The following is a 12842-nucleotide window of genomic DNA, read 5'->3' as shown; positions in this document are numbered from 1 at the left end:
CGAGGTATGGACTCATTCCAAACCTTGAACTTTTTTTGTCCGTCGCAAATTTGCGACGGACAGTTATGGTCTGTCGCAAATTTGGGACGGAAAAAAAATTCCGTCTCAAATTTGCGACGGACAAAGATGGTCCGTCGCAAATCGTTGTCCGTCGAAAATTTGCGACGGACAAAGTTACGACGGAATTAGACAAAGATGGTCCGTCGCAAATTTGGGATGGAAAAAAAATTCAGTCCCAAATTTGCGACGAAAAAATATTGTCCGTCACAAATTTGCGACGGACAATAATTCCGTCGCAAATTTGCGACGGACAAAGATGGTCCATCACAAATTTGCGACGGACAAAGATGGTCCGTCGCAAATTTGCGACGGACAAATATCGTCCGACGCAAATTTGCGACGGATATTTTCTCCGTCGCAAATTTACGACGGAATTATTTTTCCGTGGCAAATTTCCGACGATTTATTTCGGATTCCAAAAATAAAGGACATTTTCGAATCCGTCGCAAATTTGCGACGGATTCAGAAAATTGCCGTGAATTTTCCAACGATCAATTACATTAATAATACATTAATAAGAATAATCGACAACAACAATAATAACAACAACAATAATGATAATAACAATAACAATAATAACAAGAACAATAATAATAATTATGACAACCAAAATAACACTTGTTGCAATATTAATTACACATCATTAGTGTATTGTCAAAAAAATTTTAATCTTCGTCTTCGTCTTCGTCCTCGTCTTGATCTTGATCTTGATCTTTATCTTCTTCATGAGCATCATTTTCATCATCTGTCTCAAAATCAGATTCTGGACCATCTTGTACATTTAATTCACAAATTTCAGTTGGATCTACATCTATCATTGCTCCACATGGATCTCGTAAAGTTGGAATGTTATATTCCTCAGTTTCAACCGTGTTACAAACTTCCTCTTGTTGATAGGCTCTATCTTTCCGGTGTTCCTCGATTTTTCTCCGTGCTTTGATTTTACATACAGCCCACCAATCAGCTTTGTCACGTTTTAAACTAGGATATGATTCATAACATACTTGAATTGTTTGTTGTGCCAAGATAAATGGTTCATATTTCATATACATTTTTTTGTGATTTATTTCATTTAAATTAAACTTCATATGCACCTTCATTCATTTGACGGGGTCAAACCACTTGCACTTAAATAATACAACTCGCATCATTAATGGTCCAGGGTACTCTATCTCAATGATTTCATCCAACAAGCCATAAAAATCATCTTTTGAACCGTCACCATTGGATGACCGAACAGACACACCACTATTCATTGTGGCTTTTCCCATTCCATATTCTTGAGTGTGAAAATTATATCTATTTATGAAATATGCTGGCCAACTTCGTACTCTTAACTGTGGACCCCATGACAGATGATATAGCAATCCTTGCTCTCCAAGTTCATCATGCTTACTGTGAACCTAAGGTTACACAGGCAAAGTCAATAATATATATATTTTAATAAATGATGTATAAAATTTTAATAACTTGGTTTTGGTCCATAGGCAACTTACATATGTTTTGAACCATGCTGCAAATTGTTCATCGCATAAACAGTCAAACTCATTTGGTGGTAGTCCATACATTGAAGTTTGGAAAATCATAGTAATAAATACCATTTATATATTAGCAAATATTTGACACACACATATATTTGCAAATTTACACTTACCCGAAGTATGGCTCGACTTCTGGGCAGTTCAGTAAAATATATGTATGGGCTGCATGCAATTCTTCGCCTGTTAAGTAACGAAACTGACATGCGCCGCTTGGTCGACCTAGATAATTTAAAATAGAAAATGCTTTGAAATTGGGATCAATGTGGCTCTCATCATTTCTGCCTGCTCTCCGCCTCTTGCACTGCACGTGCGGCTCAAAATAGTATGATGCAAATGTTGTCACTTCTTCCACAATATATGCATTACAAATTGAAGCTCAACACATGCCTTATTCTTCACTTTTTTCTTCAAATGATATAAGAATCTAGTTGCAATAGAAAGAAGCTTATCGGAACATAATATATAATAAAGTAATTTGAACTTTATTTTAATAAAAAAATTACCTCTCAAATGGATACATCCATCGAAATTGGACGGGACCTGCAACTTTAGCCTCATAAGGCAAGTGAACTAAGAGATGCTCCATCGAATCAAAAAACGATGGAGGAAATATCCTTTTTAAGTTGCAAAGAATAATTGGAATATCTCTCTCTAGTTTCTCCATGTGCGATGCTTTTAACACTGTCGAGCAAATATCATGCAGAAAATTGCTTAACTCTGTAATGGTACCCCATACAAAGTTCGGTAGAACTTCCTTGAAAGCTATTGGAATTAGTCTTTCCATCAATATGTGACAATCATGACTCTTCAAACCTGTCAACTTGCATTCATTCAAATCAATACATCTCCCAAGGTTCGAAGCATATCCATCAGAAAACCGCACAGATTTCAACCATTGACAAACAACTCGCCTCTGCTCCTTATCCAATGTATAAACTACTTTTGATTTTGGTCCCCTGCTGCTTGCATCCACATCTAGTGTTGGCCGATCACAAATATCTCTCATATCTTTTCTTGCGTTCAAGTTGTCTTTTATTTTTCCGGTGACATCCATCACAGTATTTATGACATTGTCGAAAATATTCTTTTCTATGTGCATGACGTCAAGATTATGATGAATAAGATGGGCCTTCCAATATGGTAGATCCCAAAATACACTGCATTTTGTCCACTTATGTGTACTTCCGTACGCAAAAGTCGTGCCGTGAGGGTTCTGAACAACAGTTGGAAAGTCCTGCACCCGCTCTCAAATTTGATCGCTGGTCAACCTCAATGGTGGACGTGTTCTTTCAGTCCTATTCTTGATGAACTCTTGTTTATTCCTTCTGAATGTATGATTTATCGGTAAAAATTATCTGTGACAGTCAAAATAGCTAGGCTTCTTTCCATGTTTTAATCTAAATGACTTTGATCTCTCCAACATATCGGACATCCTAAGATCCCAACTGTACTCCATATAGATAACATTCCGTAAGCTGGAAAGTTATTTATCGTCCAAAGAAAAGCAGCCTTCATTACAAATGTTTGATCGATAGAAACATTATATGTAAGGACACCTTCCTCCCATAGCCGTTGTAACTCTTCAATCAATGGTTGCATATAAACATCTATTAACTTTTTCGGATTTTGCGGGCTAGTCACGATCAATGTCAAAAACATATAAGGTGTCTTCATGTACATACCAGGTGGAAGATTGTACGGCGTTAAGATAACTGGCCAACATGAATAACTTTTTCCTGATTTCCCAAATGGGGCAAATCCATCAGCACAGAGACCTAACCTGATGTTTCAAGGCTCTATCGCAAACTCAGGATATGTTCTATCAAAATGTTTCCATGCCTCTGCATCTAAAGGATGACACATTAGACCCTCTTCTGTTTCATGATTTACATACCAAGTCATGTGTTCAGCTGTAGCTTGAGACGCATAAAGCCTTTGCAATCTGGGGATTAAGGGCAGATAAAACATTTGCTTGCATGGTCTACGCTTCTGATTACGACCCTGCTTCCTGTTAATCTTGTACCTAGGTTGGTTACAGAATTTGCAAGATTCTGCATTTTCATCATCCCTCCAATATAACATACAACCCATACTACATACATCAATCCTTACAACCGGAAGACTTAAGTTATCCACTAGCTTTTTCATATCGTAAAAATCACTTGGCATGATGTTATCACAAGGCAGTATTTCCTACATTATTTCAACAAAAGAGTTGAAGCAATCCGCAGACACATTATGCTCTGCCTTGATATTTAACAGTCTTGCTATCACTGATAACTTAGTGTGGTTGTCACAACCTGCCCATAAAGGTTTCATCTGTTGCTTTCAACACTTCCCAGAGCTGATTAGATGAAAAAGTTTCATTACACATTCTCATCAAAACCCGTTACTCCTAGCTCTTTCAATTGTGATGCATGACTAGTACCCACTTGTTCAAGTGTAGGAGTAAAACTAGTACTTGTATGGTTCGATTCTGAAACAAAATTCTGACCAGCTGCATCAATCATCATCCTCTCGTATGGGTTCAATTGGTCATAATAGCTACATTCTTCCCTAACTAAAAATTGGTCACTTCTTCGATATCCTTCATCAGATATAAATAGTTCACCATGGTAAGTCCAATTATAATAATTCGGAGTAAACCCAAATCTACAAAGATGTTCTCTAACTTTATTACACACATTAAATTTACCATTACTGCACTTTTTACACGGATACCTTGACTTATTTCCATCCATGAACTCATATTTACTACTAGCAAAGTCTAAAAGTAGTTCCAACTCAGTACGAAACTCATCGGTCAATCCTCGACGTCCAGATAAGTTCTTATTATACATCAAAGCCCTGTCTCTTTGCATTGTGTCTGTATTAAAATAAAAAAAATCTCGTAAAATATTTAAAATATCATATCTACTGTTCTTAATTAAAACCATAAAATTATGAAAATTAAACTTTTGTTTTTCACGCAACAATTACTTTGAAATTTAAAAAATTTAAAAAATTTAAAAAATTACCATGTAAAGAAGACTTACCCAAATATTTGACTGAAATCTTGATAGCAAAAAGTAGTCAATTTGATGAGAATTGCAATGTTTACTTGGATTGCGAGACATTCAATTGGACACGTACCTAAATAAAAGAAAAATCACTTAGCCTTCATTTTTTAATAATTTTTTTTCCGAATTTTTTTAATTTTTTTCCCCTTTTTTCCTTTTTTCTCCGGTCGCCGGTCCGGCGACCGGCTGACTCCGGCGAGGCCGAGCGGCCTCGCCCCATGGCCGGCGAGGTCGACCGGCAGCCTCGCCCAAGTGTGGCGGTCGACCTCACCGTCGCCCAGATCTGGGCGACGGCGAGGTCAACCGCCAAGGGGGGAGGCCGAACGGCCTCGCGGCCATGAGCCGAGGCCGCTCGGCCTCCCCCCATGGCTGGCGAGGTCTCGCAGGTGGCCGGTCGCCGGAACGGCGACCGACCAAGAACTTACAAAAAAAAAATATCCAATAAAAAAAAATTCCCAATCCAGCCATGAATAGTTTTGTCACGAACCATATTCGTCGCCAATTAGTCACGAAATTAGCTACGATACTTACCGGTAGAAAAGCTTTACCGATATTGATTTATGCGCGCACGGATTATTGAGAGAAACGAAAGAGGGAGAAGGGGAGAGAAAAGCGGGAGATGTTAGGAATCAGTACAGAGAGAGAGAGAGAAATTGAAGGGTCGGGTGGATATGACGAAAGTTATTTTCCGTCATAAATTACAAATTAGCGACGAATTTGTTTTCATCGCAAATTAGCGACGAATTTTTTTTCCGTCACAAATTAGGGACGGTAAAAAAATCCGTCGCTACTTTCGTCGCAAAATGGTAAATTTCGATGCATAAATTAGCGACGGAAAATAAATCCGTCGCAAAATTGGTCGTCCCTAATTTGCGATGGAATTAGCGACGACAAAATTTCCGTAGCAAATTTGCGACGGATTTATTTTCCGTCGCAAATTAGCGATGGAAAATAAATCCGTCGCAAAATTCGTCGCAAATTTGCGATGGAAATTTTGTCGTCGCTTTTTCGTCGCTAATTTGCGACGGATTTAGAAATCCGTCGCAAAATTTGTCTCAAATTAGCGACGAAAAATTCCCCGTCGCAAAATTCATGTTTTTTTGTAGTGAAAATTCTCAAATCTGTAAGTTTATTTAAGATCCAATTTCGCATGAGATTTATTAAAAACTTGTATTCGCTTTATAGCAATTGCAACCTTGATTTTGGTTTTTTTTTCCCTTTCATGTAACTTTTCTGTTGCGTTGGAATCGATTTATTGAGAAAAGTTGATTTCTCGTTTGGAGACGGTGAGACACAAACCCACCACACACAAAAAGAAGATGATAATAATAATTATCGTATATGAAATCCTTCCAAATATATATAATCATAGATAGATGGGTCAAGACATTTTAGCTAAGTGAAAAGGTTTAGGCCTTAACACAAGTAAAGTAAACCCTCAACATCTCAGATTCTCTTAATTTTGATTCTCAAAGTTGCATTTGATAGGATAACATAGGGAGAAAAAGAATTTACACTTTGGACCTGAATCGGAAGATTACTTTCTCACAAACAGATAAAACTAGGTAATTCATTTAGTCGTAAATTGAATGATTTCATCGATTTACTATTCATTCTCATAGACTTAAGGTTTGTTTCTCCACAATTCCTATGTTGAATTTGATACAAATTCCATTATAGATTTGGAAGGAATTGAAGGAAATATATGTGTTTAAATATGAGAGCATTGTGGCGAATGTCCTTTTTGTTTCTTGTTTCGGTAGTAAGTGTTGTTTAGTGACATTGCTTCTCACAAGCGAATCTGAAGGCGTTAGACGTGCCTGTTATAATCACTTAGCCGTTGAACAACCTTTAAATCTTATGAACTAGGGTTTGACCCAAAAAAAAATCTTATGAACTAGGGGGAAAAGAATTACTGTTTTGCTTTAATGAAAATGAGTTTTGCCACGTTTCTGAATTGAAAAGATGCCAAAACCCATTTCATTGATCGAGAAAAAAAATCTTGGTTGTCGTAGCATAAATTTGACAGTGATTTTGCCATTCAAAAAGAGATTCTTTTTGTGAAAAATATTGTTCTTTCTCAAAAAGGACAAAAAAAGTAGAAATTGAGAGCGGGGTCATCGAAAGTTAGTTCATTTGTGAAAATGATTTGATTTTTGTTTCCATCTTGGCAGAGTAAAAATTATTAAAAATAATTAAACTATCATTAAACGGATAAACATTATTAACATTCTTTGGAAAATTACCAAAAAAGAGTCTTAAACCTATTGTACAAATGCGAATTCAGTCTTAGACTTTTTCAATTTGGTCAATTTAGTCCTAAACATTTTGACGATTTGTCAATGTAGTGCATCCTTCCAATTTTGTCCGGAATTGCTAACGTGGACGATGGCTGTCCTATGTGCCACGGTCAACGTGAACAATTTTTGCAATTTTATATTTCAAAATTTTTGTGTTTTTTATAATTTTTTTATTTTTTGTTTCCTTTTCCTTTTTTAAATCTTTTAAAAAAAAGAAAAAAGATTCATAACGTAAAATATAAAAAAATTCCACGCAGCGTGGCACAGCCAACATCTGTATCAACAATTTTCAACCAAAATTGACAGGAACTACATTTGTCAAAAGGTTTATAACTAAATTGGTTAAACTGAAAAATTTAGAACTGAATTGGCCGTCATACAATAGTTTTAGGACTTTTTAAATAGTTGTCCTTGCTCTCAAAAATTGGATTTTGCATTGGTTTACTAATTTGTATTTAGTTTATTTTTTTTCACTTTGTCACCTATCGTTGCAAGCACCTTGATGTACTTAAATAGTTTATTCCCATTAAATTTACCTTAGCCCTCGAAGAGACGTGCATCTTCTCATAACTCATTTGAGATCTCAACTCATTTGACCTCATCATTTTCACAAAACAAATTAAAAGTAAAATAAAGCGTCATAAAATAGCTATAGATATAAGCTAATTAATTATCCTCATTAATTGCAGAAAATCCTCTTTTATATATAAAATGTAATAAATACATATGAGATAATATAGTAAAAATGTGCATAAATAAATTTATTGGTAAATTGATAACTTGAACATAAAAGTAGATATTACCTTACACAATTCTCATAGCCCTTATTTATTAATAGAAACATTATACGGCAATAATATATAAGAGAAAAACAAATTATGTTTCTTAGATGGGGAGTTTAGATTTATTAAATAATATATCGTATTAATTTTTATCTAATTAATATAAATCTATGTGTCTAACTAATGTTAAGGGAAGTGAGAGGAAATGGAGGTTGTGATTATGTAGCTAAATCCCAAAACTCCATTTTACAGAACTTATTACATATTGACATCATTGAATAAGTAATCACGAAAGGTTTTTTTTTTTGTCGAAAAAAATTATATTCATTAATAAAGAATACATGAGAAGTACATCAACTTTTATAGCAAAGCAAATCGAAATAGAGTAAAGCCCAAAATAATACAAAACAAAGCCAAATCCAGTAAACAAATAGGATCAACAGAGTAGCAATAGGGTTAAGCACACACTCGTTCCATAAGAACGGATCTGTCAAGCAAAATAATCAACGGCTGATCACTGGATCTCGTATCATCGTCAGTGATGAGCACAAGCCAAAAATTCCTACTCCAATGTTAGTTGGAAGTGCATGCATATGTTTGGCTTCTGCTACATCATCACCGTACGGAGACAATGAAAATAGGTTGAACAAACACAGATCTAATATTTGGAAAAAGTACATCTTCGTAGTTTAGCAAGACGCAAGAGCTCTTGCCATCACCATTGAAATTGGAGGTAGAGAAACTGTACACGAACAGAGCACATAGGTATGAAATCCCCAATAACATTATTAAACTCCCATATCTGAATTTAGAGAGGACATATCCTAAGTTTAAAATTAAATCGAGGGAGATCAAACTCTTGTATCTAAAACTAGACTGGGAGAAGAAAGGTCCACATCTAGATCGATCGGAGAGAAGAAAAATAAGAAAAGAATAAGAAAACTCAAACAAAATAAACAAGAGAGGGAGTGGAGGGTGAGACTATTCACCAAGTATTTTAGATGACTAAAATTGCGGACATCACTTATTCGTACAATAGACGGGTAGGCCAGCCAAACCGAAACAGCAACAGCTAATGTAACTAAGAGGGAGCTAAAAGTATAGACATGGACACATAATTAGTGGGAAACAGGGATATCCCTTATGATATTCGTTGTGATGTTCATGTACTCGTACATGCGGTAGTCACCAGCGTCACGATTGGCACCGGTAGATGTAGTTGCTCGTCCAGCTGTCCCACTGCCTGCAGTCACTCTCCCCGACATTGAAATGCCCACAACGATAATTAAGTCGGTGAAGCGACGCACAAGAGGATGGTTGCACCCAAGCGGGATATACAACAAAAGGTAGAAGCTCAAGATAATGAAGAGGGCAACGGAACCCAAGACCAAGACAACAATTGCAAGCCAAGAGAGTTTGGTTATGCTAACGTAGACGCCCGCCATGAATGCCAGAGGCATCGCGGCAAGAGCTACCAACAATGGGAGTCTTGATTTCGAAAGGGCATTTCGCACCGCGTGAGGATCATTAATCTGTGTCCACAGAAGGATCACGAGTGCGATGATCGAGCTATACATGGTGATGGAATTGGAAATCACAAAGACATTGTACATGGCTTTGTGGAGCAATACAGCGATTCCAGCATTTGGGTTAGAACCATTGTATCCTCCGGGAACGGAAAAACCAGATGCGAAAGTCATAGCGGCCATGAGTGCCGCCACAACCATGCGAGTATTTGCCTCCTCCTTGAGTCTATCCAATTCCGGTGGTTTCATTTCTTTCCCTAGGCTCCAATCGGTTCCCTTACAGATAGCTAATTCTCCGCTTCTCGGTGTTCCAGCAGACGCCAAAATTATCCGCATTAACCTCTGCAAGTAATGAGTCAAAGAATAAACAAAGAAACCAAAATATTATGATTTTGGCCACTAAATTACAGATCTAGCTGAGAGCACACTAATTCACATACCTCACTAATTTATTTTCTAGGTCTGTCCCTCATTTGTACAACAATTTGCAATGTATGATTACCCATGACAAAGGTGTAAATGGCCATACCTTCCGAAGTGGAGCATCCTTTTCTTTCATGTTCTCCTCTACCACGTCTAGAGCAGTCATGTTTCTCTCATTTACCAGCTTAAGATCGACTCTTCCATCTCGTGCAAGAAGAAGCAAGACCAAAGGTTGACAATGCAACGCAGCCAGATGCAGAGGCGTATTCAAGTCGAAATCTCTCACATTTAGGAGGTGACCGAATTCAGGACTTTTCATTATGTATTTGACGGTTGAAATGCATCCGTACCTTGCTGACACGTGAAGAATGTTTTCTCCTCGCTTGGCTCGAAACTCTGCAGGGTCTGGCCATTGCTGAAGTAGCTCCTCAACAATCCTCACGTGATCCATCATGCAAGCGACATGGATAGGTAGATAGCCCTCCTTGTCTTGCTCCAGGGCGCTCAATGGGAACTTCTCGATCAAGAACTTGACTCCGTCGAGATAGTTCGTGTACACTGCGAAATGGAGTGGAGTGCCATGTCCCTCATCTTTCCATATAAGTAGCACCGGCATCTTGTTCCACATCTCTGTCAGCATATCTAGATCCAACGCAAGAATTTAATCATTTTGGGATGAATGCAAAGTCCTGTAATTCTATAATAGGAATGATCCGTTCCAGACGATCCAAAGTATCGGGAGTTGAGTCACAATCTTGTCCCATAGCATAGTAAGCTATCATACAAATGTACACGTACCTCACTGAACTAGACTTTGCTCGTGAAACTTGATTTTTCCACCACCAATAGAAACGAAAATGAAGGGAAAAAAAGGGGGTGACCAAGAAGTTCAAACAATATGCGAGTTGAAAGTAGGGTTTACCCATTTTCCGGTACATAACAGCGACATGAGCAGGCGACATGCCGAAAGCACTTAGAGTCACTGTTTCGAACGGGACTGGCGGATCCGGCAAGATTTCCAGGAAGACTTCCAGCAAGAGCTTAAGAACCTCCAAGTCCCCTGTTTCGACTGCTACGCACCATGGAGACTTGCTTTCTTTATTCTGATGAAACAGCGGATTGGGGTCTTGACTTACCAGCCGATGGATCACCTCGTAATGGCGATTCCTCACGGCCTCATGCAGAGGGGAGTTGCCACTGCTGCTAAGGACTCTCGGATTCGCCCGGGTAAGGAGAAGCTCCACCACACCGGTTTTCCCGGCTCTAGCTGCAATGTGCAGTGGCGTCTCTCCACTGGAGTTCGCCCAGGAGATCAAGTGGTCAGGGACGAAATCAATGACCACTCTGAGAATATCATCACTCTCTGTAAATATTGATGTCAGGTTAATTTGAGGGCGAATATTGCGAGCATTTTAAATTGCAAATAAATCTTAATGGTCACACCCTCTTTAACATACCTGCCGCAGCGTGAAGAAATGTATTCCAGGATGGGCTGAGTTGCCTGAGAACCACGGGCAACGACACTCCTGCTCTGGCGCAATGATCCTCCAGGGCCTTGATGAACTTGTCGACGTCCCCTTCCTTCACGGCCGTGTATAGCAGAGGATCCATAATCTGGGCGGGTTGTGCAGGATCGTGCTGTTGCTGGCTCGGGTTGGCCCCGATTAACGCTTCTAGTCTCTGCCTTCTCTGCTCCCATATCTCCTGGTCATCTATAGACAGCGTCACATCCATCTCTGCGGGTGTGGCTAGGTCTGTGACTTTGATAATTGCCCTGGGGTCCTAACAATCACATTCAGCAGAGTTGTTAGCGACCAAGTCGAGTTTAACCAGATCAACCTCCCCAACCCACATTTTATGGTTCTGTCAAACGGGGGTGTTCAGTTCACGAATTCTTCTCTTTTTCTTCTTTATGGATGGATACACAACTGAGGGTCCCTCACCCAAAGCAACAAATTGAGAAAAGTGAAAAGACCCGAGTTCCTTCACCCAAAGAATCGATTGCCTCTCAAGACTATTTAAAAGAAAACGCTTAAAAGCAGTGGTCCGCACATCATTGCTTCTTTGTCCTTTGCGTGTAACGTCAGTCAAGCCACCATGCGGGGAAAACTTATTACACAACCGAAGTGAGGACTTGCTTTTTTTTTTTTTACATTTTCGTTAGATTTAAAATATTATCTAAATTCTAAAAAATTACACAAGAAATACATGTGAATCTACATCTCAATCTTCGTATACTGTGAAAGTTTAAAGTGTTTATAATTAAAAAAAAAAGTTAAGACACGCACGTCACCATATTTTGATTAAGTAAAGGACAATAAAGTAAAACTTTATCCATACACACTTTAAATATGAATCGCTAAATATAGTAGGTCCCTCTGTTGAGCGTCAGAGGCGCGGCAACAATATTGATTTGATGAAAGGAATTTTTGAAGGTGAAACAATCGCAATTCGCGTCTTTCTATTGCATGTCTCAATTACAAGAGAAATAGACTATATATAAACCATAGTTTAATTCGAAATAGGAAACCTCTTTCTAGGAAACCTATTCTAATTAGGAAATCTAATTGACTTAGGAAACTTTCCTAAAATATAACTAGAAACAATATCTCACAATATCTATCAAAATATGGAAATACGAACAGATTCAAAAAGGAAATAAGTACTAACAAATTTGGTTTAATTTCTAACACTCCCCCCTAAACCAAATTCTCTTCCATCGATCATTCCAAGTAGGCTCTTGAACTTTCGAAAAGCATCGATCTTGAGAGGTTTAGTAAAAATATCTGCTACTTGATCTCCGGTCTTCACATGCAATACTTCAACTTCATTCTCTTTAACCTGTTCTCAGATGAAGTGATATCGAACATCGATATGTTTACTTCATTCATGAAAAACTGGATTTTTTGCCAAAGCAATAGCAGAAACATTATCAACAAAAATCTCTATTGCTTTCTTCTGCTCCATAAGAATATCTTTGAGTAGTCTTCTCAACCATATTGCATGACAAACGCATGAAGATGCAGCTACATATTCAGCTTCACATGTTGACAGAGTAACACTTGATTGCTTCTTTGATGACCACGTGAAAGCAGTGTCGCACAAGAAAAATACAAATCCCGTGGTGCTTTTTCGATCGTCGATATCTCCA

General features: G+C 38.0%; 1 protein-coding gene across 1 annotated transcript; it reads right to left on the bottom strand.

Moving 5' to 3' along the window:
* Window positions 1-8860: 8860 nt before the first annotated feature.
* On the bottom strand, window positions 8861-11518 carry LOC115685504 (protein ACCELERATED CELL DEATH 6-like). The gene is made up of 4 exons (XM_056315613.1): window positions 11149-11518; window positions 10614-11054; window positions 9798-10333; window positions 8861-9610 (listed from the first exon to the last, which is right to left on the bottom strand). The coding sequence occupies exons 1-4, from the start codon at window positions 11423-11425 to the stop codon at window positions 8861-8863; spliced, it is 2004 nt and encodes a 667-aa protein (XP_056171588.1). The 5' UTR covers window positions 11426-11518.
* Window positions 11519-12842: the final 1324 nt, after the last annotated feature.

The sequence above is a fragment of the Syzygium oleosum genome, unplaced genomic scaffold (assembly GCF_021117445.2).
Source record: "Syzygium oleosum isolate NSW1041296 unplaced genomic scaffold, Sole_v2.1 Sole_v2.10, whole genome shotgun sequence".
In the NCBI taxonomy this organism is placed as follows: domain Eukaryota; kingdom Viridiplantae; phylum Streptophyta; class Magnoliopsida; order Myrtales; family Myrtaceae; genus Syzygium; species Syzygium oleosum.
Note: the sequence above shows the minus strand (reverse complement) of the source record. Positions and strands in the feature narration are given on the sequence as shown.

Excerpts from the sequence above, each read along its gene's own strand:
- LOC115685504 (XM_056315613.1), bottom strand. The coding sequence starts at position 11,425 with ATGGATGTGACGCTGTCTATAGATGACCAGGAGATATGGGAGCAGAGA. Across the intron at positions 11,055-11,148 it reads ATTTCTTCACGCTGCGGCAG|AGAGTGATGATATTCTCAGA; the intron begins GTATGTTAAAGA and ends CAATATTTACAG. Across the intron at positions 9,611-9,797 it reads AGGATGCTCCACTTCGGAAG|AGGTTAATGCGGATAATTTT; the intron begins GTATGGCCATTT and ends CATTACTTGCAG.